Genomic DNA, 22,442 nt, shown 5'->3' with positions numbered 1-22,442 from the left:
ATACATAGATGAACTTTGACACTTGGGATGTAAACAGTGTTCACTTCAATATGATCATGACCAGGTTTGAATAATAATTTGAATGAATATTAATAAAGTTATATATGACTGAAATATCTCCACCACTGTGGGGAGTAGGTTTCAGCTGAAGAGCTCCATACAGGGGGAACCAAAGAATTATGCACACTCAAACACTTTGCAAAAAATAGTGCTTTGCCCTCAGTTTCTCCATCTGTAAAATGGGCATAATTATATTTATCTCCTTTGAAAAGTATATACTGATGAAAAGCATTATATAAAAAATATACTGTGATATACTGATGAAAAGCATTATATAAGATCTAGAAATCATCATCATTAGCAGGACTAGGACAAAATCCTGGATGTGAAAACAACACCCATATTTTATTGTTGGGTCTTTCAACAATTTCTGTTGCATTCTGCCATATTCTGGAAATTCTTAAGTTTTAATGTTAGCTAAATTTCATGTTTGTTTTTCCATTGAAAAGATACTGTGTGCAGCCATTAATGTGTGACACATCCTTACAGTAAACTGTCTCCAAACAGAAACAACAGAATATAAACTCCTTGACAGACTTCTGCACAATTCAGTGAACTGAGATATGAACTTCAAAGCCCAATCATAACCATTTAAAAAATAACATTATTGCTACTTATGTATTATTTATACAGTGCAAAAGGAGTGCATTAAGCATAGGCATTTCTTCTTTTAAAAATCAGAAAATTAAATGCAAAACACATACATTATTGCAAATATAAGTATTCCCAATTAAAATTTTAAAAGTCAGAAAATGCAAAAGTTAAGATTACTACATGATTGTTAATGGAACATATTGGTAAGGTAGTCATTTAGCAATATCAATAGAATAACATACAACTATGTATTTACCTCAGATGCTAAACTGATAGATACCAAAGAAAAAACTAAGATAGATTTAACAAGATACACAAGAATAGTAAATACTTCAGCATGTGCAACATGCCTAATGCTAAAAGAAAAATTACTTTTCAATTTCCTAGCTTTTGTTTTTTTGTTCTTGTTTTAACCTTGATGTTGCACTATCAGTTATGCAAATATTGCTTGAAACTGTGAATTTAACTCAGGGGAGGCACAGAAGAGAGCATGTATGGCCTGTTCTAGGGGTGGGTGAGCAGAGCAGTCACCGTGGGCACCAATTTTCCAGGGAGCTGTGTCACCACTTGGCTTTTCTGGTTTGGGGTTTTTTTTTGTTTTGCTTTGCCTTTTTTTGGGGGGGGGGCGGGGGGGAGGGCCTCCAATGCACAGGCGGAGAGGGTGCTGAAAACATTTTCCACCCTGGCCAGCAAAACAGCTAGGGCTGCTCCCTGGGAGCATGCAGGCTACGTCGCATAGTGCTCACTTCTCCCCATCCTCACATAAACCCTTTTATATTTCACAGGTGCTTCATGGAATTTGGGCTCCACGGATCTAGAGAGGAGGCAGTAGAGGTCCATTCTTTTCAGTATGTTCCCCCTAAAACAAAACAAACCAAACAACACATGTTCCCCATCCTTGATGTGGCACCCCCACTAACATGCTTTTCAGAGGCAACTGCAGCAAGCGAATCCCTGTCAGCACAGTCCCCCTGGCATGGAGCTATGTGGGAGTGAGGGTGAAAAAAGGCAATGAAGAGGCACAAAGCCTCCACACAAAGATGGCTCCTGTGTCCATCACTTCTCCTCCCCCTCCCCTGCCCCCCACAAAAAAGTCAGTTCAGATTGCAGTGATCCGTAGATTTTTGAGGCTGAACTTGGATGGACTTCATACAGGAATTACTGGGTTGAATTAAAAGTGACTTACATCTGTTTGCTTTAGGAACAGGAAAGATAATGGGGATATCTGCTCTGTTAGATTTTAAGTCATCTTTTTATTAAGAGGAAGTAGAATCAATTTCTCATTTCAAGAGTTCTTAACTACTGCACAAGGGTGCATAGTTCTTTCCATTACCTCAGTGAAAGAGCTGGTGAAAGTTGATTAACTTAACTACAATTACAAATAGGTATAATTCATGCGACAGTGTCCAATAATTTCCCTCAGTACTCATGCATGTAACATATAGGTAAGGTAACAAACACTTAGATCTGAAGATCGGTGGGGGCACGCCTGCTGCTGGCATTACTTGCCAATGACATTCGCCGAGAGGGAGAGAAAGCCTGAGGACTTTCACAATTTCTGCTCTGTTTGGATTCTGAGCTCAACTCACTTAGAGAATCAGGAGTGTCCGGTCTGCCAATTTTTCTTAGGTCAGTCTTGGAAAGGCCTTGGGCTCTCCTTTCACTGAAGTTGTCTTGTCCTCGGTTGCTGCTCGTTGAAGGAGAATCGGTTGGAGACCCTTCACTCTCAACTACTGTTGAGCAGTTCCATGGGGAACTGACTCCACGTAGCTTTCGAGCACAGTTAATTGAAATAGGGGAAGTCATATCAGGTTGCAATGAACTTCCAGGTGGCAGTTCAGCCAGGTTTCCCAAGCACAGACCGGAAGCAGCACCTAGATTAGAATGCATGCCACTGAGGCAATGTTTCTTTTCATCTTGTTGTTGACTACCGTTAATTTCTGTCCCAAATACCTTGCTTAAGCCTTCATTATTATTTGAGCTGTTATTTCGAGGATGATGGTCCAAAGTATTAGTAGTTTGCGTCTCATCTGGCAATTTACTTTCCTTTGAAGATGAATTTAGATCATGGCCTGCCGTGTAAGTTTGTTTTTCCATTAACATGGTATAACTACTAGGGACAGAAGGGAGAGTTCTTTGTGGAGTTGCGGATGTTCCCATACAAGGGTGGGGTATTACAGAGTTTTTCTTGGATTTACTTACATAGAAATCATCAAAGTCATCCCTGTTTTTATCAGGCCCACAAAGTCCCTTTTTAATTTTTTTGATCCCTAGATGGACAATTTCTAAGATGTTTAAAAACAATGATACAATTGCTATTGACTGCATAAATAATATGAACACTGTCTTTTCTGTTGGTCTTGATATAAAACAGTCAACTATGTTTGGACATGGCTCTCTCAGACATTTATAAAGAGGATTGAGCTGGAAACCATAAAGAAGATATTGGCCAATCATAAATGCAACTTCAACTGCAGACCTAGTAAAAATATGTATCACATAAGTGCAGAGCAAGGAGCCTCTCAGGGGTGCTTTGTTGAGCTTTCTTTGTTCCAGTTGCCGGAGTTCTCGCTCCAGTCTTTTCCGATCTTCAGTCATTTCTAGTTCGACTCCTTCAAGTTCCATTCTTACTTGTGCCTTCTTCTTTTGTCTCTCTTTTTCTAAGGCTCTTAGTCTGTATAAAGCATGGCCCATATAGACCAAGGAAGGTGAAGATACAAATATAACTTGCAAGACCCAATATCTTATGAGAGAGATAGGAAAGGCCTGGTCATAGCAAACATTTCTGCAGCCAGGTTGCTCTGTATTGCATATGAATTCTGACTGCTCATCATTCCAGACATCTTCAGCTGCCACACCGAGGACCAGCATTCGAAATATGAATAGGATAGTTAACCAGACCTTTCCAATAATAGTGGAATGAATGTGGACCTCTTCCAAGATGCCTCCAAGAAAATTCCAGTCTCCCATGGTTACTCTGCCATCTTAGCACTAAAAGCCATGAAAGATAAACATAAGATATTGTCACAGTTTCAGCCCTTCTATACTATATTAAACAAAAGCTGACACTGATTCTCTCACATTCAAAACATAGTAACCTAGCTCATAAAGAACACCACTCTTTCATGAAAGGCCTGAGATTTTAATATCTCAGGTACAACATGAATACAGTGATGATTTCTAGCTTTTTTTCTTCAAATTAAAAATAAAAATTACCTTAGTAGGGACCAAACCTTACATGGTACTAAACATCCTCAATTTCCATTGAAGTCAATGGAAGTTTAGGTGCTTGGCCCTTTGCAGAATTGGGTTCTTACTGAGGTTATTAAAGTCCAGTAAATATGACTTTAATAATTAGTTGATATTTAAAGTAAGTATAGAAAAAATCTCTAATCTACATAAATTGTATACTGGGGAATGTTACTTCTGAACAGGGAAATCAGAAAAGCTACGAAGAGGGTTGAAAGCCACAAAATCAGGAGGCTTTTATCTGGTATAAATAAAGGTCAAACATAGTATACTGGATTTAAAAGAAACCTGCAGCGATTAGTTTTCAGAGTAGCAGCCATGTTAGTCTGTATCCGCAAAAAGAAAAGGAGTAATTGTGGTACCTTAGAGACTAACAAATTTATTTGAGCATAAGCTTTCGTGAGCTACAGCTCACTTCATTGGATACAGTGATTAGTTATACTTCCTTTGATTAGTTATAGTTCCCTTGATAGTTAATAAAACATTATTATTTAGTGAATACGTTTAATGGATTTTTCAGAACAGTTTTTAGAAATATCTGTCACTATCCCATTAGGTTGATAGTTGAGAATGGATTTTTTTTATTTTTAATTATGCTTCTCAGCAGTAGCTTCACCCTCAAGAAGCCTGGAATAGAATGGATTGCTTTCTTCTCTTCACATACCAGAGCTATTATTTTCTAAAAGTCATTTGACCTGAAGAAGAGCTCTGGGTGGCTCAAAAGCTTGTCTCTCTCACTAGAAGAAGTTGGTCCAATAAAAGATGTTACCTCTCTCATTTCAGTCATTGCCATTTATGGTGAAAGGTACATCACTCATGTAAAGCCTAAACAAATAGGATTTACAAAGGATTTGCACAAGCGACCTACAGAGATTTGTGGGGGCCTGATGGTCTCACCCATGCCCTTCCTTCATCTCATTAGGAACCATCTCCCACATGCTCTGTGGAGAGAGCCACTGTGGCACACTGCTCCATTGCATTCAAAGGACTGTGGAACCCTTTTATGACCTCTCTGTGGTCTGTCATCCTACACCATACTTGTGCCAGAGCAGTATCACTGTGGCTTGGATTGTGCACTCTTGTGAAGGCTACCAGACTTTCCTTCTCTATGAGTAAATAGGTGAAGACATTTTCAGGTCTTGGTTTTCAGAATTGTTGAGCACCAACAACTGCAGTTGAAGTCAGTGGGAGTTGCAGTTTTTCAAGTATATAAGAAAATCAGGCCCCCACTGACTGTCTCACACAGTGAAGGTTTATCATCCTCACTATCTATAATACTTCTTTCAGTCCACAAAACAATTCAGCTTGAGTTCTGAAATATGTTAAAATTAAAAAAAAAATCAGACTTTTTGAACACACAGTTGTGAGCTCACAATATAATCAGTGAATAAGTGGCACATAATGAGAACTGTAGTCATGGTTTATTAAAATAAATATTTTAAGTAAAAATACACTGAAAAATGGCCAGCATTTGCCTAAATGTTTATAGTAAAATAAAATTTAAAGCTGGTAATATTTCCATTAAATCACAAGACTTGCACTTACTACAGAGAAAGAAAAGGAGTACTTGTGGCATCTTAGAGACTAACCAATTTATTTGAGCATGAGCTTTTGTGAGCTACAGCTTTGCTGCTTTCTGTTTTACAGTGAAATATCCTGAAAATACCTGATAGGATTATTTATAATTTTTAACATATTTATTGAATATTATGCAGTATGTTGACAAAGAAACTGTTTTACTATGTTTTTGTAGCAATAAAAGATAAGCAATTATGCTGACAGTATTAATTTAAAATGTGCTGCATGTATAATTTAATAGGCTCCTGTTATACTAAAAACACTTGTAGTAACATTGATGCAGGAGACACTTTATACATTAAGAGAGCCTGCTAGAGGTAAACAATATAATTTCAATTGATTATTAATTAACTGGATGAAAGAAATACCAATGATTAAAACATACCTGTCTTGACTAAAATGTGCCATGTAAGAACACTATGGTATCCAATAAAAAGTCACATCCTCTGTCATCTTTCATCTGCCTCAGAGATTTTACAAAATATCAAAAGAGAGCTTCTTCCACTGCTGGAGGATTTATTTAATGGAGTTCAAGCCTTGTGCATTGAACTTATAGTCAGGAAAAAAATCAATTTGTTGTTCAGTCTGCCATGGCTTCTAGCAAAATTTAACTATGACCAAAATTAACCTGATGCAATGAAACAATCACTCCCAACAGCCAGAAATGCAAAACTTCAGGAGTCTAGGATGCTTCCCAATTCTCCCCCACGATTTTTTTTTTTTTTTTTTTTTTTTTTTGGTAATTCAGCATGACAGTCTCAGTCCTCAGAAGGAAAAAAAACCCACAAAACTATTTTTATAGGTTTTTTTAAAAATCATATTGCAGTTATACTGCATGTATTGACCCTTTGTCTCCAACAAGTTATTTCCAGTTTAAATGATCCAACATTGCTAATTTAAAACAACTATATATTTTACTCATAGAGAGGCAAATACTGATTCTCTCCCATCAAGAGAAGCAGAGCTCCGTTTTCTTTCCTGGTCAGCTCTGAGCTAGGCTGAGGCCTGGTTTACACTACAGAGTTAAGTCAACGCAAGGTCACTTATGTCAACCTAATTATGTCAGTGTCTATGCTAGAATGCTGCTTCTGCTGAAGTAAGTCCCCTCACCCTGCACAGACATAATAACTCCACCTCCATGAGCGGTGTAGCACATATGCTGACATAGTTAAGGCGAAACAGTGACTGTATCACGGTGTAGCCGTGTTAGTTTGTATCCACAAAAACAACAAGGAGTCCAGTGGCACCTTAAAGACTAACAGATTTATTTGAACATAAGCTTTCATGGGTAAAAACCCCACTTCTTCAGATGCAGGGAGTGAAAATTACAGATGCAGACATAAATATACTGACACATGAAGAGAAGGGAGGTACCTCACAAGTGGAGAACCAGTTTTGACCGGGCCAATTTGATCAGGGTGGATGTAGTCCACTCCCAATAACAGATGAGGAGGTGTCAATTCCAGGAGAGGCAAAGCTGCTTTTGTAGTGAGCCAGCCACTCCCGGTCCCTATTCAAGCCCAAATTAATGGTGTTAAATTTGCAAATGAATTTTATTTCTGATGTTTCTCTTTGAAGTCTGTTTCTGAAGTTTTTTTGTTCACATATAGCTACTTTCAAATCTATTATAGAATGTCCAGGAAGATTGAAGTGTTCGCCTACTGGCTTTTGTATGTTACCATTCCTGATGTCCGATTTGTGTCCATTCTTTTACATAGGGACTGTCTGGTTTGGTACATGGCAGAGGGGCATTGCTGGCACATGATGGCATATAACACATTAATAGACGTGCAGGTGAATGAGCCTCTGATGGTGCGGCTGATGTGGTTGGGTCCTCTGATGGTGTCGCTAGAGTAGATATGGGGACAGAGTAGACAACGAAGTTTGCTGCAGGGTTCCTGGGTTAGTGTTTCTGTGGTGTGGTGTGTAGTTGCTGGTGAGTATTTGCTTCAGGTTGGGGGGTTGTCTGTAAGCGAGGACTGACCTGCATCCCAAGGTCTGGGAGCATGAGGGATCGTTTTCCAGGATAGGTTGTAGATCGTTGATAATGTGCTGGAGAGGTTTTAGCTGGGGGCTGTACATGATGGCCAGTGGTGTTCTGTTATTTTCCTTGTCGGACGTGTCCTGAAGTAGGTGATTTCTGGGTACCCGTCTCGCTCTGTCAGTCTGTCTCCTCACTTCCACAGGTGGGTATTGTAGTTTTAAGAATGCTTGATAAAAGATCTTGTAGGTGTTTGTCTCTGTCTGAGGGATTGGAGCAAATTCGGTTGTATCTTAGGGCTTGGCTGTAGACAATGGATCGTGTGATGTGTCCTGGATGGAAGCTGGAGGCATGTAGGTAAGTATAGTGGTCAGTAGGTTTCCGATATAGGGTGGTGTTTATGTGACCATCACTTATTTGCACTATAGTGTCCAGGAAGTGGATCTCTTGTGTGGACTGATCCAGGCTGAGGTTAATGGTGGAAATTGTTGAAATCCAGGTGGAATTCTTCAAGGGCCTCCTTCCTGTGGGTCCATATGATGAAGATGTCATCAATGTAGCGTAAGTAGAGGAGGGGCACTAGGGGACAAGAGCTGAGGAAGCGTTGTTCTAAGTCAGCCATAAAAATGTTGGCATACTGTGGGGCCACGCGGGAACCCATAGTAGTGCCACTGACTTGAAGGTATAAGTTGTCTCCAAATCTGAAATGGTTGTGAGTGAGGATAAAGTCACAAAGCTCAGTCACCAGGTATGCCGTGGTCTCATCAGGGATACTGTTCTTGACAGCTTGTAGTCCATCCTCATGTGGAATATTGGTATAAAGACCTTCTACATCCATGGTGGCCAGGATGGCGTTTTCAGGAAGATCACCAATGCACTGTAGTTTCCTCAGAAAGTCGGTGGTGTCTCAAAGATAGCTAGGAGTGCTGGTAGCGTAGGGTCTGAGGAGAGAGTCCAAATAGCCAGATAATCCTGCTGTAAGAGTGCCAATGCCTGAGATGATGGGGCATCCAGGATTTCCAGGTTTATGGATCTTGGATAGCAGATAGAATACCCCTGGTCAGGGCTCTGGGGGTGTGTCTATGTAGATTTGTTCCCATGCTGTAGCAGGGAGTTTCTTGAGCAGATGGTGTAGTTTCTTTTGGTACTCCTCAGTGGGGTCAGAGGATAGTGGCCCGTAGAATGTGATGTTGGAGAGTTGCCTGGCAGTGACTGTGTAGACACTGGGTTACTTACATCACCTGATGGCTGTCATCCCTGAGTGGAGCTGACAGTTGGAGCCTGCCCGCCCCTCCACCCCAGGCTGACAGCCTGTCAGCTGGGCGCAGGCTCACAGCTGGGCTCTGCCCCAGTGCTGATAGCCCAGAGCTGCCAGACTCCAGCTGTTAGTGTCCCACAATGCTCCACTTCAATCGGTGGAAGGACTCCTGGTGAGGATGCGCACCACTGACGGAAGGAGCAGGTGTGGCCACGAACCACCGCCTTAATTACCATGGTGGCTGTATGTCGACTTACCATAAGTGGACTTAATTTTATAGTGTAGGCAAGCCCTCAGTCTCGTCCTTTTAACTCTCCTCTCCATGCCTGACATCTGCTACAGGTGTAGTGCGACAGGCCAACTGAGACCACAGGCTCTCCTTAACCTTCTCATGGCCAATGTGGGGTCTCTCTGCCCCATCGCAGAACAGTTCATCAAAACAGATTTACTTGGGCATATATCTCCTTGGATTTATTCATTCCCTGCTATTCATCACTGTATAAATATAAAGCTATGGCCATTAAAGCACTAAATTTAGGCTGAATTTCAATCACATATAAGTGGCAAACACTCAGCTTGACTGTACAAAATCTAAATGTGCAAATACTCTCATACACTAAGTTCTGTATAACTTAAACAATGCAGCATCAATCAGAACCCTACAATCACCTTCTCAACCCTCCTTAAAAAAACAAGATAAACCAACACCCTTGTCCCCACCCCCTCCCACAATGTGTTAACTTATCATTTCCAGCTCTGTACTTCTCATTCTTCTTTCCCCCTCCTTTCTTGTCAGCGTACTATTTACTCTTTAAAAGCAAATTGGTCTTTTACCTCTTTAAAAGCAAATTGTCTCTATTTATTCCTCTTTACCTCTCTGACCATGTCGGTATTTTTATTTTTAAACGTTCAAGTCATTATCATTCCACATTGGTCTTCAGGTGTAGCAACAATGAAACTCATGCAACTAAGAGTTGGATTTGGTCTGTAAACAGGAAAGAGGAGAAAAGAGCTCCCCTTTCCTCAATCCTGCAACTTATCCCTGTGTTAACACCATGTACCTGGAGTTCCAATGCACTAAACATAACATATTTAAATACATTGTTCAACTGTAAAAGTTGTATATAAACACAAGAAGACTGGGTCTCTCCAGTACATCAGGAGCAACTACCTTTCTTCAGGACCATCTATAGCTATATAGAGGCCCTCCAGCTCCATAACTGCTCATATAGAACAGCCTTATTGGGTTTTTTTTGTTTGTTTGTTTGTCTGAAGAATCCTGTTTCATACTCTTTGCAGCAGGAGGCAAGCTGGTATAGGGTAGAGAAGTCCTGACAATTAGGTAAACCCTTTTTATCTTAGTGAAGATCATAAATCCTCATGAGATACTCTAAGAAAGCTGAGGTATCAAGAGGCAAAACAACTTATGCAAGGTCACAAAAAGTCTGTAGCAGAGCTGGGAATAGAATCCAGATCACCTCATTCCCAGTCTAGTGCCTTAAGCACAAGATTATATTGCCACTCTGCAGAGGCTGGTAGAGAGGGAGAACTGGCAGCTGCTGGAGCAGAGAGTTCAGCCTCTGTGTAGGTGGCCCTCCTTCAAGTTAACAAAGAAAGAAGACTTTTTAACCAATACTTCTCTCTGAAGAGCCTCACGAGGACAGAAGGATTTCAGAGCCCAACATCTCATGAGTAAATCCCCACCACTTGAAGTAACCTCACTGGCAGAGTTAGAACTGTTGGGGCATAGGCTTTAAACTGAGGCCTTTACAATGTCCTGAAGGGGTATATCTCTCTCTCTTTGAAATATTGTTTTCAAAGCACTTAAATATGTTGAGCCAATTAGACAACTCTAATTCCATTTTCAACTCTATTTTGGAAAAGATGGTATCTTCGGGCTCCTGCCTTCAGAAACATTCATATTTAGCAGATTGATGCAAAAATGTAGTAGGAAAAAAATCTTTGTTTTTTCTTAAAATCTTTGGAACAAGAAAAAATAAAATGTGTCAGTTTTGTGTACAATGCTTTTTCCTGCAGCTGGCCAGATCAGAACATTGCCCCAATGTGGTGTGTCACTAAGCAAGCCTGGAAACATGAAACTGGACTATTAGAACAATATAGTTGAGACCTGTAATATGGTATCTAGCAATTCTACTTGGTTTTAGGCCCATCAGTTCATTGTAAAATCGTAGAATAAATTTCTGATACAAATGGTGCCATGAACAGGGTAAGTAAGCTTCCTGTGCTGAAACCCATGAACAACTAATCAATATCCTGTCAGTCTGGCACAGAGTATCAATCAATCGGTCATGTCCGATTTCATAGTTAAATGAAACCTTGTCCCAAAATGTAATCAGTCATTCCTACAAGCACCAGAAAGTCCCTGTGACACGTTTCTGGGTTAACCAAGATATGCAGGGTGAGCCGCTACCCCCTGCTTATAATGTGAAGGAGTCTCACCTGTGCCCACCAAGGAAAATTCTCTCAAAGCTACCAGCTGCAGGCAACACAAACACTGCCTCCATTCCAGGCTACCACAAGCCCTGCTCTTTCCCGAGGCACACTAGCAATTTACACACTCCATATAGTTACACTCACGTGCCCAGTCCCTTACATTGCAGACACCTGCAGTGTACACCAATCCACTCCACCATGGAAGCAGTGAACCTGACTTTACCGGCTTCACCTCAGTTCAACACTCTCTCCTTAGGACAAGACACTTAGACATGTCTGTAGTAAAACCAAATTTAAGTTTATTTAATAATGCTTGAGTTAAAGATTCAAATAAATGCAAGTAAAAGGATTTGGAAATATAAGGTTACAGGTAAAATAAAAACATTAAAAAAATCTAGAACCTATACTTACTAACAAGTTACTTCCCTCTCTAAAAAAAGTATTTCTCATCCAATGGTCAGTCCATACAGCACTTGTCCAGTCCAGCTGAAATCCACTTTTCATGAGACACTCATTCTGGCAGAGTATCTTGTCTGTAAGGGATAAAATTTTGTGTCCTTTTTCTTTCTCTTATACAGTGCAAGACTTTTCTCTCTCTTCATAATCAGAGCATTTAATTAACTTCAGCTCAATTCTTGTGGCCCCACATTCAGTCTTTTTATGCGGGGTGTGAGGGGGGAAGCTGGGTTCTTTTATCTTTGTCAAAGCTCAAGCTTGTATCTGTTCTGAACTATACACACAGGCCTGGGCTGGGTCAACAGATGTCAACTGTTCTCAGTGTTGAGTCAGCTCTGAGACCCATCCTGTTTCAGTTGACATGGTTCATCTCCAATGGTTTTGGAACATAACATTTTACATATTTTAAAAACTATTTATCTTCTTGCAATAACCATGATGATATGCTAATTCTTAGCTTTTGGCAGAGGCTTCACACAATCTTTGGTGAAATACTGGGATGATGGTCAGCTAGGTGTAATATACTTGCCTGGGGATGTATGTGTCACAGTCCCCTTTTTATTTGGCCTGTCAGTATCTGTTTTCAATTGGTGTTTAAAACAGGTTTCTTAATATGTTGTGTCCCCCACATCTATCCCCAAAAAGAACTTTAATATTGATTTTAAAAAGATCCTTGATCCATTTAAATGCTTTATCCAAAGTCATTAAAGATTTTCTCAGTCTCAATCTTTACAGCAATACAGGAGATTAGCTTATTGAGTCTAGGAACCAATTCCATTTTAGAATATGAATAAAGTACCCAAGGAACTTTTACCTTACTTAAAATTGTTTGACTGGCATAACATTTTTTTAAAAACTATAATTCTAGCTTGTCTTCAGGGAAAATTAACAAGATTACTAGAAATATTTCAGCAAATGGTTTAGCAATTCTACAAAACACATGAAATTGAGGTGTACAGTACTGTCCAAGCATTTACTATCTGTCTCTCTCTCTTAAGAATTGGCAATTCTGTCTGACTGCTGTAATAAGTCTGATTACAGACTCTTTTGGTGGGTTGAGTAAGTGAACAGGTGGTGGTGTATGGAAGGCTTCAGGCCCTAGAATACTTTCTATCTAGATTCTTATACCATACACATCAACATGGTAGCTGACCATCTGTTTCCTTACTCTCTCTCCTTCACAAGTAGATTATAACAAAATGGCAGCCAACAAGGAAAAAGCCACTCCAAGAAGTTTCAGTACTTCCAACAGCAGTATGTTCTTGTGGAGGTTAAACAAACATAGTGAGGATTGCCCTCTCGCTATCACAGAAGTCTCATATAAGGGAAGACCAGCCCCACCCCAATGTGATTACAGTGCAAGGTAAACATATTGTTCTGTTAGGGCTCTATAGTACAAACTAATCACCAAGCTAAAATACACTACAGCTTTGTTCTATACAGCACCATTCATATAAACGGTATGGCAAATGGTTATGGAGATAAACAATAAAAGATAGTTGGCAATATGTGATGTAATTAGAACAGTAAGGCATACTTAAATTGGTGATTAAGTTTTAATTGTAAGCTCTTTGGCATAGGAACTGTTATATACACTTTGTGAAGTGCCTAGCACAAAGGACCCCTCCCCTATTTGACCTGAGGATACTGTTATATAAATATTAAATAATAATGCCACTAATAAGGAAAAGTAAGTTGAGAGCTGCAGTCAAGGGTGAAGGGAGATTTTTTGATAGAATGGGCCCTAGTAGCATTTAGGGCTGTCAATTAATTGCAGTTGATGCATGTGATTAATGCAGAACAAATTAACTAGACTTTTAAAATAGTCACAATCAGTTTTAATTGCACTGTTAATAATAGAATACCAATGTACATTTATTATAAATATTTTGGATGTTTTTCTACATTTTCAATATATTGATTTCAATTACATCACAGAATACAAAGTTTACAATGCTAACCTATTTTTATTTTTGATTAAAAATATTTGCACTGTAAAAAAGATAAAAGAAATTGTATTTTTAAATCCACCTCATACAAGTCCACGCAGTCCTACTTCTTGTTCAGCCAGTCGCTAAGACAAACAAGTTTGTTTACATTTACAGGAGATAATGCTGCCCCCTTCTTATTTGCAATGTCATCTGAAAGTGAGAACAGGGGTTCGCATGGCACTGTTGTAGCTGGCATTGCAAGTTATTACTTGCCAGAGATGCTAAACATTCATATGCCCCTTCATGCTTCAACTTGTAGGCTCTAAAGCGTTACAATATTTTGTTTTTGACTGCAGTTATGTAAAAAAAAAAATCTACATTTGTAAATTGCACTTGCACCAGACACTATATAAGATGAATTGAAAAATACTAGTTTTCAATCTTTTTAGTGTAAATATTTGTAATCAAAATATAAAGTGAGCACTGCATACTTTGTATTGTAGTTGAAACCAATATATCTGAAAATGTCAAAAAATCCAAAATATTTATAATAAATGTAAATTGGTATTCTATTAACAATGCAATTAAAACTATATTTAATCACCACTATATTTTTTAATCTCATGGTTAATTGAGATTTTTTTAAATCGTTTGCCAGCCCTATTAGGATATAATTGAATAGGATACAGTTTGAGTTTGTGGAGTTTCTCCTGAATTCTTCAGTAAAGAGTGCTTTGTTTAACTATTTACAATTACTATAGTTCATAGTCTGTAGCAAGTGTGCCCTCTCCCCAACACACCTGGCATGAAGAAACAGTGCCAAATGGCAGCTAGTCTCAACAGGGTGAGGTGGCTCATTTCAGTAGCACAAACCTCATAACTGAAGGATTCCAGAAGGAGAAGCTGGTCAGAGTGTACTTGACACTGGAGTCTCAAACTATCCCCGTCTTTTGTGGACAAGAGCTCTCCCTCCACCCCAGCATAATGGCCCATTGCAGACTCTTCAAAACACTAGAAAATAAGTTCTCCTCACGTGATATCTACTTAGGAACAAATAATGGAAGTGTAATGTAGAAACAATATGGCAATGTCCAGGTCCAAACTGGGAAATGAGTGAGGCTGACCATGAAGGATGTCATGGGCGTGCTAACTAGACTTGCCTGAGCAAGAAGTGGTTTTACTATGTAACCCTCACTGAGTAAGAAATAATTTTTTTTCACCACAAAGGCAGAGGCTCACTCTTTCTCTATACCAGACACAAAGATTAAGCTCTGGGAGCCATGTTATGACTCAATGGGAAACAGCAGTTAATAGAAACATAGTCAAAACATATGCAAGAAAGAGAGTCTGGACTTATGACAAAATTGCAGTCAGCCCTCACACAGATGACCAACATCTAACAAATGACAGGTTTCAGAGGAACAGCCGTGTTAGTCTGTATTCGCAAAAAGAAAAGGAGTACTTGTGGCACCTTAGAGACTAACCAATTTATTTGAGCATGAGCTTTCGTGAGCTACAGCTCACTTCATCAGATGAAAGCTCACGAAAGCTCACGCTCAAATAAATTGGTTAGTCTCTAAGGTGCCACAAGTACTCCTTTTCTTTTTATCTAACAAATGGTTTACACAATTCTCTGTTAAACTATTTGAATTTTATTCAGGTGAGGGGCACAGAGCACCCCTTTTGGGGATGCATCCAAGATGCATTTATTTCATTTTTTTCCCTTCTTTCTGCCACATGTTCAACTGCTGAAGCTGTAAGTGAGGGGAAAAGGAGATAACCAGATCTGCACCTTCATGATGCATCAACTGGTATCTAATTTTAAACTCTAGTGACCTAGAGATGAAAAACTATATATTCGCTTTGCAAGCTGAAGCCACCTTAACCAGTTTTTACCTTTTTGATATAAAAAGGTATCAGACTGTATCAGATACAATTTAACATTAAAAACTATAAACCACATTGTCCTCATGGAAAAATACTCCTAAAACCAAGAGCTTTTAATTCTTAATCATCAATAGGATGTGCTTTAGAGACAATATTGATTTTTATTTTCTACTGTATTTTGTCTGACCTACAATGATCATCTAAATGAATAGAAGTACAAATAACCCCAGGATGCATGAGTTTTCTTATGGCTAGGCTTATTCCTGTCACTTTCTTTGATGTTCTGGTAAATTTGTAATTAACATTTAAAAAGTATAACTGTTGATATGTATGGATATGCATAGAGAGAAAGTATGTATAAAACTAGAGGTACCACATTCCTCCCCTCCCCCACAATAGTTTTTAGATCAGTTCACAAAGCCTGAGGTAACTGCTGATTGGTAGTGAACATTTCTGTGCTTCTGCTTACATAAGCACTGTTTGCAAAAATTGGGTTTGTCCTTCAGATCATCCAAAAGGTCTATATTTCTTCCACAAATCAGAGTTGTTTACTAATTAGCATAGATTTGGCTACTCTTCATATCTCCTCTTTCTGTGAAAAAGAGCCACAATAAAGAAAGCAGGAAGCACTTGTATACTTTGCAATCATTAAATGCATAAATTCTCAAAGAAAATTACAGAACAGACAGTGTGCAAGTTATTTAGAAATTTGGACCAGTAACTGGACAAAGTCAAGTCACCAAAATGTAAAGAGTCACATCTTTACCAATAGAAAATAATTAAAGCATAGAGGTCTCAGCATATGGGTAAGTCACTATTCTTAAACAAGGAGAAAGTGGCAAATGAAATAGTATCAATTCGAGATGGGGAGGAACAGGTGGACTTCACAACCTACAATGAAATTTTTTCCCTCCAGGAGAAAGGAGGAAGACAACAAGTTGGGGGCACTTTCACAGTGGCTGTTGTAGAGGTAGGTAGCTGGGAACCCGGACAATCAGTGTACATCAGCTGCAGCTGTGTTAACTGCTCATCCTCAATAGTTTAGGGAAATTCAGAGCAAAGGGAAATCCTAAATCAGATAAGTCCACATTACGATCAAGATCAAGTTACAATGAAAACCATTATCTATTTAAGCATGTTTTAACTGGTAATGGCAGAAGCACAAAACTGCTTTTCCTCAGACAGATGTAGCATCATGTGTTTTGCAAGACTGCATGGAATGCACTGTGTAATCCACTTTTTGCCCAATCATTGTTCTAGACTCTAGACTTCCATTAAAAGTGTATGTAACCCTCAGGTTGTAAAAATAACTTTGAAATATAAATCAAATTTAATTTGAAGTGTTGTCTTCCTCATTCTACAAACAAACCAATAGCTCTGACAAGTGTCCCCTTTGTCTCACTAGGATATCAAGTATGGATCATAATGGCAATTAAGATGTCAACAACTCTTTCAGTGCTGATAATTTTAGCAGAAACATCTAGAGAATGTTCCTGTTCCACAACCACAAACTAGCTTCCATGCCTCCTCAGATGTGAAAACCAAGCTGCCAAAACATCCAACTTCTAGCAATGTGCTGCATTATCAATATACAACTGTGCAGCATACTGAAAACTGCACAATGTAAAATAAAGTTTAATATAAAGATGAATACAACCAGTACAGCAGCATCTTCATGTTCATATTTCATTGGCACATAAAACCTGCAATGCTGGATCAGACCAGTCGTCCATCAAGTTTTATACCGTCTCTTAACAGTGGCCACTTCTGAGTACTTCAGAAGAAGATGCAAGAAACCCTGAAGAAGGCAGTTATGAAAAACTTGCCCACAATAGTAAAGTTGTCATTCCTGTAAAAATCTGTTTTTTTTCCAAATGAATGGAGCTGCCACTGAATTTCCAGTCTGTTGAAGCAGAATGTCACAGAATCCAGAGACATTGCAGCAGCCTGGACTTAAGGTCTGTGTCCAAGTACCTGAAGCTTTGACTATAGGTGACAAAGATCAAGAATCATCACACTTGCTACTCAACTGTAAAAATATCACACCACAATTTTTTCTCTAAAAGAACTCTTTATTGTGGTGATCAACATTTTTCTCTTTGTTTTGAGGTTAGAAAGCTGGTATTGGAAGAAGTAATTTCTTCCAAATGAGTATTACTGATTCATGTCACAAAAGTTCAAAACAAAAGCTGCAAGAAGTATTCCAAAGCAATCAGGATCCCTTGATGTTTATTTAATTTAACAGTATAAAAAGCAATAGAAAATAGAAAAGCTTACATATGATTTTTAAAAGGTCATATTTTAAATAACTATATTTCATTTCTGAGATAGGATAACCATAAAAATGATGGTCTAATGCTTTAAAAATTCAAGTCTGTACACAACCATTATTTAAAAAAGCAACATTTATGGAGTCCTTTTGAAGTTATAAAACTGTAATTTTTCTTTTTTTAAAAGTTGTCTTCCTGATGATTTAAGTGTTTCTTTTGTGGGTGGTGCAGTTTAGTTTGCTGGTGAAAGAAAGATGTTGAAAAATACAGCAAACACCAGAAAGACTAAAAAAGCAACAATGGAGATCCAAAATCTTGGATCTTTTATAAAGTTCTTATCAAAACAGCTGAAAATGACATAACCTATTGACATCCCAGCTAGGCCACCAGCAATGTGAGCCACAAAGGACACCTTAAGAGAAAAAGAAGTAAACTGTTAAGTTACATTTCAAGACTGAGGAATACCAGCACTTCTGTAACATTATTCATCCAAGGATTTGAAAGCACTTATAACTATTACTTTAGCTTTAACGCATGCCTATGAGATAGGTAAAGAATACATAGGGATCATTAGTATTTAAATGTAGCTACTCTGATGGAAGGCAGTAGCTGTTTAGTAGTGTACAGCTACATATCAAATTAAAACTGCAGGCATGAATCTAGGGAGGTAGAATTAAATTATTCAGAACTGGGAATTTGGCTAGAATGTGGATATACTTTTATGAAGAGAGTCATGACATCTTTGATCACAGTTTTATGCCTCATCCAAAATATGGCATGTCCCTAATGCCATGCTGGGACATTCCTTCAGAACTGACTCCAAGGGAACATGGTTCCCTACTGATTCACTAAAAGTCAGTGTGCACAGGATATAGGAACTCCCTGTCTGTTTTTCAGGTTCCTACCTTCTAGGCTCCCTCCTTGCTCCTGGCTATTTTTCTCCATGCCTGTGCTCAAGATGCATGCCTAGGCACATCATAATTTCCTTCCTGCTTTATACCATGTGCCCCTATGGTATAACGGAACAGTATTCCTGACCTGGTTTACCACGCCTTCAACCACTATTCCACCACAAGCCTTCCTCCCCACACCATTCTTCATAAAAATGTATTTATGGGGACTGTGCTATTTATTACAATTTAAATAGTTCAAGAGCAGTGCCCTTGTCTGCCCTTTGTTCTGAAAGATAAGTGTGCTGTCCATGCTCAAGTACATAGTAAATCTTAAACACAACTATACTTCCTTTAGGATGTTCATTGTGATTAAACAATAAACAGCAAGAGATAAAAGTCTTGCTTTACTTACTCTGAGTTTAAAATAGACCCGTAGTTATCTTAATCAGTAGTAAGTTACCTGCATGAATTACTACACAAGTACATTGGCAGTATAGTGAAGAAATCTACATGCAATGCTGTATTCCATAAAGATAATATTTTATTAAATATGTAGCCTGTTTCATGGCTGGATACAGCTTCTACAAGGAAAGTCGTCTTTAAATTTACCAAAAATGTTGGTCTCAGACAGAGGTAACGGCTTTTTTCAATGTATATAGATATTATAGTAAGCACCCATCCCAGCTCTGCCTATACATTATTTAAGTTATTTAACAAATTTAAGTTAAGTTAACAAATGTATCTTCAACTTTTATAAGCCAAGTAGCTTGGAGGAAGAATTTTATCAGAAAAATGTGAATGATAATTGGTAATCATCAAAGGACACCTAACTAGATGCCTAACAAGTCACAATCCCACAGTTGAGAAAGAAGGCTCCTGATTTAGAGGGGAAGTGAAGGCAGCTATAAAAAAAGTAACAAATGGAAGAAATGCGAAGTTGATAGTAATGAATATAAATCAGAAGTTAGGAACTGTAGAAAATTAAGAAGGGAAGTAAAGGGACACAGAGAGAACTCTATGGCTCGCACAATTAAGGACAGTAAGAAGGATTTTTTAAAATATATTATGAACAAAAAAATCCTGATAATGGTATTGGTCCACTACTAGATGGAAATGGTAGAATTAATAATACCTTAGAGACTAACAAATTATTTGAGCATAAGCTTTCATGAGCTACAGCTCACTTCATCAGATGCATGCATTTGTTAGTCTCTAAGGTGCCACAAGTACTCCTTTTCTTTTTGCGGATACAGACTAACATGGCTGCTACTCTGAAACCTTTCCATTCTATTAGTATCTCTGGAAATGTTAAACAGAAGCTACTAACATTAGACATTTTAAAATCAGCAGGTCCAGATAACTTGCATCCAAGAGATTTAACAAAGCCATCTGAGGAGCTCCTTAGACTGCTGATGTTGATTTTCAATAAGTCTTGGAGCACCAAGGAAGTTCCAGAAGACTGGAAGAAAGGTAATGTTGTGCCGATTTTTAAAAAGAGTAAACAGGGTAACTTGCGTAATTATAGGCTGATATCGATCAGACTGATATCCATCCTGGTCAAGACAATGGAATGGCTGACACAGGACTCAATTAATAAAGAATTAAAGGAGAGTAATGTAATGAATGAAAATCAACATGGGTTTATAGAAAATAGATCCTGACAAATTAATTTAATATTTTTTTATGAGATTACAAGTTTGGTTGATAAAGGCAATAGTGTTGACCTACTATGCACAAGCTTCTGGAAGGCATTTGACTTGGTACCGCACGACATTTTGATTAAAAACGACGATGATATAGAATTAACATGGCATACATTCAAGGGACTAAAAATTGGCTCAAAATTTAGTTGTAAAGGAATCATCATTAAGCGGGTCTGTTTCCAGTGGGGTCCCTCAGGGATCACTGCTTGGTCCTACACGATTTAGGATTTTTTTCAATGACCTGGGAGAAAATACAAAGTCACTGATAAAGTCTGCAGATGACACAAAAGTTGGAGAAGCTGTAAATAATGAAGAGGACAGGTCACCAATTCAGAGCAACCTGAATCACTTGGTAAACTGGGCAGAAGCAAACAATATGGGTTTTAATATGGGTAAATGTAAACGTACATGTAGGAACAAAGAATGTAGGCCATACTTATAGGATGGAGGACTATCCTGGGAAGCAGTGATACTGAAAAAGATTTGGGTGTCATGGTGGATAATCAGCTAAACATGAGCTCCCAGTGTGATGCTGTGGCCAAAAGAGCTAATGTGATCCAGGGAAATCTCAAGCAGAATTAGAGAGGTTATTTTACTTCTGTATTTGGCATTGGTGCAAGCATTGCTGGAATATCATCCAGTTCTGGTGTCCACAATTTGAGAAGGATGTTGATAAACTGGAGAGGGTTTAGAGAAGAGCCACGAGAATGATTAAGGATTAGAAAACATACTTTATAGTGATCGACAGATAGACTGAAGGAGCTCAATCTTAACAAAGAGAAGGTTAAGGGGTGACTTGCTTACACTCTAAATATCTACATGGGGAACAAATATTTAATAATGGGCTCTTCAATCTAACAGAAAAAGGTATGACACAATTCAATGGCTGGAAGTTGAAGCTAGACAAATTCAGACTGGAAATAAGGTGTAAATTTTGACATAGTAGGTAATTAACCATTGCGACAATTTACAAAATAGTTATGGTGGATTCTCCATTACTAAAAATATTTAAATCAAGATTGGATGTTTTTTCTAGCTATTATTCTGGGGAAGTTCTCTTGCCTGCGTTATACAAGAGCTCAGACTATGTGACCACAATGGTCCCTTCTGGCTTAGAATTTATCACTCTATGAAAAAAAACAGTTTACTTTCTCTCATAAGAACATAAGAATGGCTATACTGGGTCAGACCAATGGTTCATCTAGCCCAGTATCCTGTCTTCTGACAGTGGCCACTACCAGATACTTCAGAGGGAATGAACAAGGCACTTATTGAGTAATCTATCCTATCGTCCAGTCCCATCTTCTGGCAGTAAGAGGGTTAGGGATACCCAGAGCATGGGGTTGAGTCCCTGACCATCTTGACTAAAAGCCATTGTTGGACCTATCCTAAATGAATTTACCTAATTCTTCTTTGAACCCAGTTATAATTTTGGCCTTCACAACATCCACCAGCAGCAAGTTCCACAAGTTGATTGCATGTTGTATGAAGAAGTATTTCCTTATATTTATTTTAAAGCTGCTGCCTATTAATTTCATTGGGTGAGCCCTGGTTCTTATGTTACGTGAAGGGATAAAAAACAACACTTTCCTATTCACTTTCTCCACACCATTCATGATTGTATAGACCTTTATGATATCCCCTCTTAAGTCATCTCTCTTCTAAACTGAACAATCCCAGTCTTTTCTCTCTCTCCTTGTGTGAAAGCTATTCCATATCCATAATCATATTTGTTGTCCTTCTCTGTACCTTTTCCATTTCTAATATACATTTTTGAGATGGGGCAACCAGAACATCATGCAGTATTCAAGGTCTGGGCATACTATGGATTTATATAATGTCATTATGATATTTTCCATCTTATTATCTCTCCCTTTCCTAATGGTTCCTAACATTCTGTTAGCTTTTTTGACTGCCACTGCATATTGAGCAGATGTTTACACAGAACTATCCACGATGACTCCAAGATTGGTTTTGTGAAGGTAATAACTAATTTAGACCCCATCATTTTGTATGTATAGTTGGGATTATGGGCCATTTTGTTTCTTTGTGCAACAGGAATCACAATCTTTCACTATTTGAAACACTATTTTTTCTACTAAATTCCAATACTTAATACTGAGGTATT

The 22,442-nt window shown here is 38.4% G+C and overlaps 2 protein-coding genes across 6 annotated transcripts in view; both read right to left on the bottom strand.

Annotated features, from left to right (window-relative positions):
* Positions 1–367: 367 nt before the first annotated feature.
* Positions 368–3,624, bottom strand: GJA9 (gap junction protein alpha 9). The gene has a single exon (XM_048825573.2). It carries the CDS (start codon positions 3,622–3,624, stop codon positions 2,116–2,118), a length of 1,509 nt encoding a protein of 502 aa, XP_048681530.1. The 3' UTR covers positions 368–2,115.
* Positions 3,513–22,442, bottom strand: part of RHBDL2 (rhomboid like 2) — a 36,487-nt gene continuing 17,557 nt past the window's right edge. For 2 of the 5 annotated variants that reach the window (XM_048825576.2, XM_075121388.1), the window contains exon 8: positions 17,661–18,130. In XM_048825576.2, the coding sequence (XP_048681533.1) occupies positions 17,951–18,130 (180 nt within the window). In that variant the 3' untranslated portion in view covers positions 17,661–17,950. The other 3 variants (XM_048825579.2, XM_048825578.2, XM_048825577.2) reach the window with 3 other exon arrangements.

This window comes from Caretta caretta, chromosome 19 (assembly GCF_965140235.1).
Source record: "Caretta caretta isolate rCarCar2 chromosome 19, rCarCar1.hap1, whole genome shotgun sequence".
Lineage (NCBI taxonomy): Eukaryota > Metazoa > Chordata > Testudines > Cheloniidae > Caretta > Caretta caretta.
Note: the sequence above shows the minus strand (reverse complement) of the source record. Positions and strands in the feature narration are given on the sequence as shown.

Bases quoted from the DNA above. Each gene is read 5' to 3' on its own strand.
- GJA9 (XM_048825573.2), bottom strand. From the start codon at position 3,624: ATGGGAGACTGGAATTTTCTTGGAGGCATCTTGGAAGAGGTCCACATT.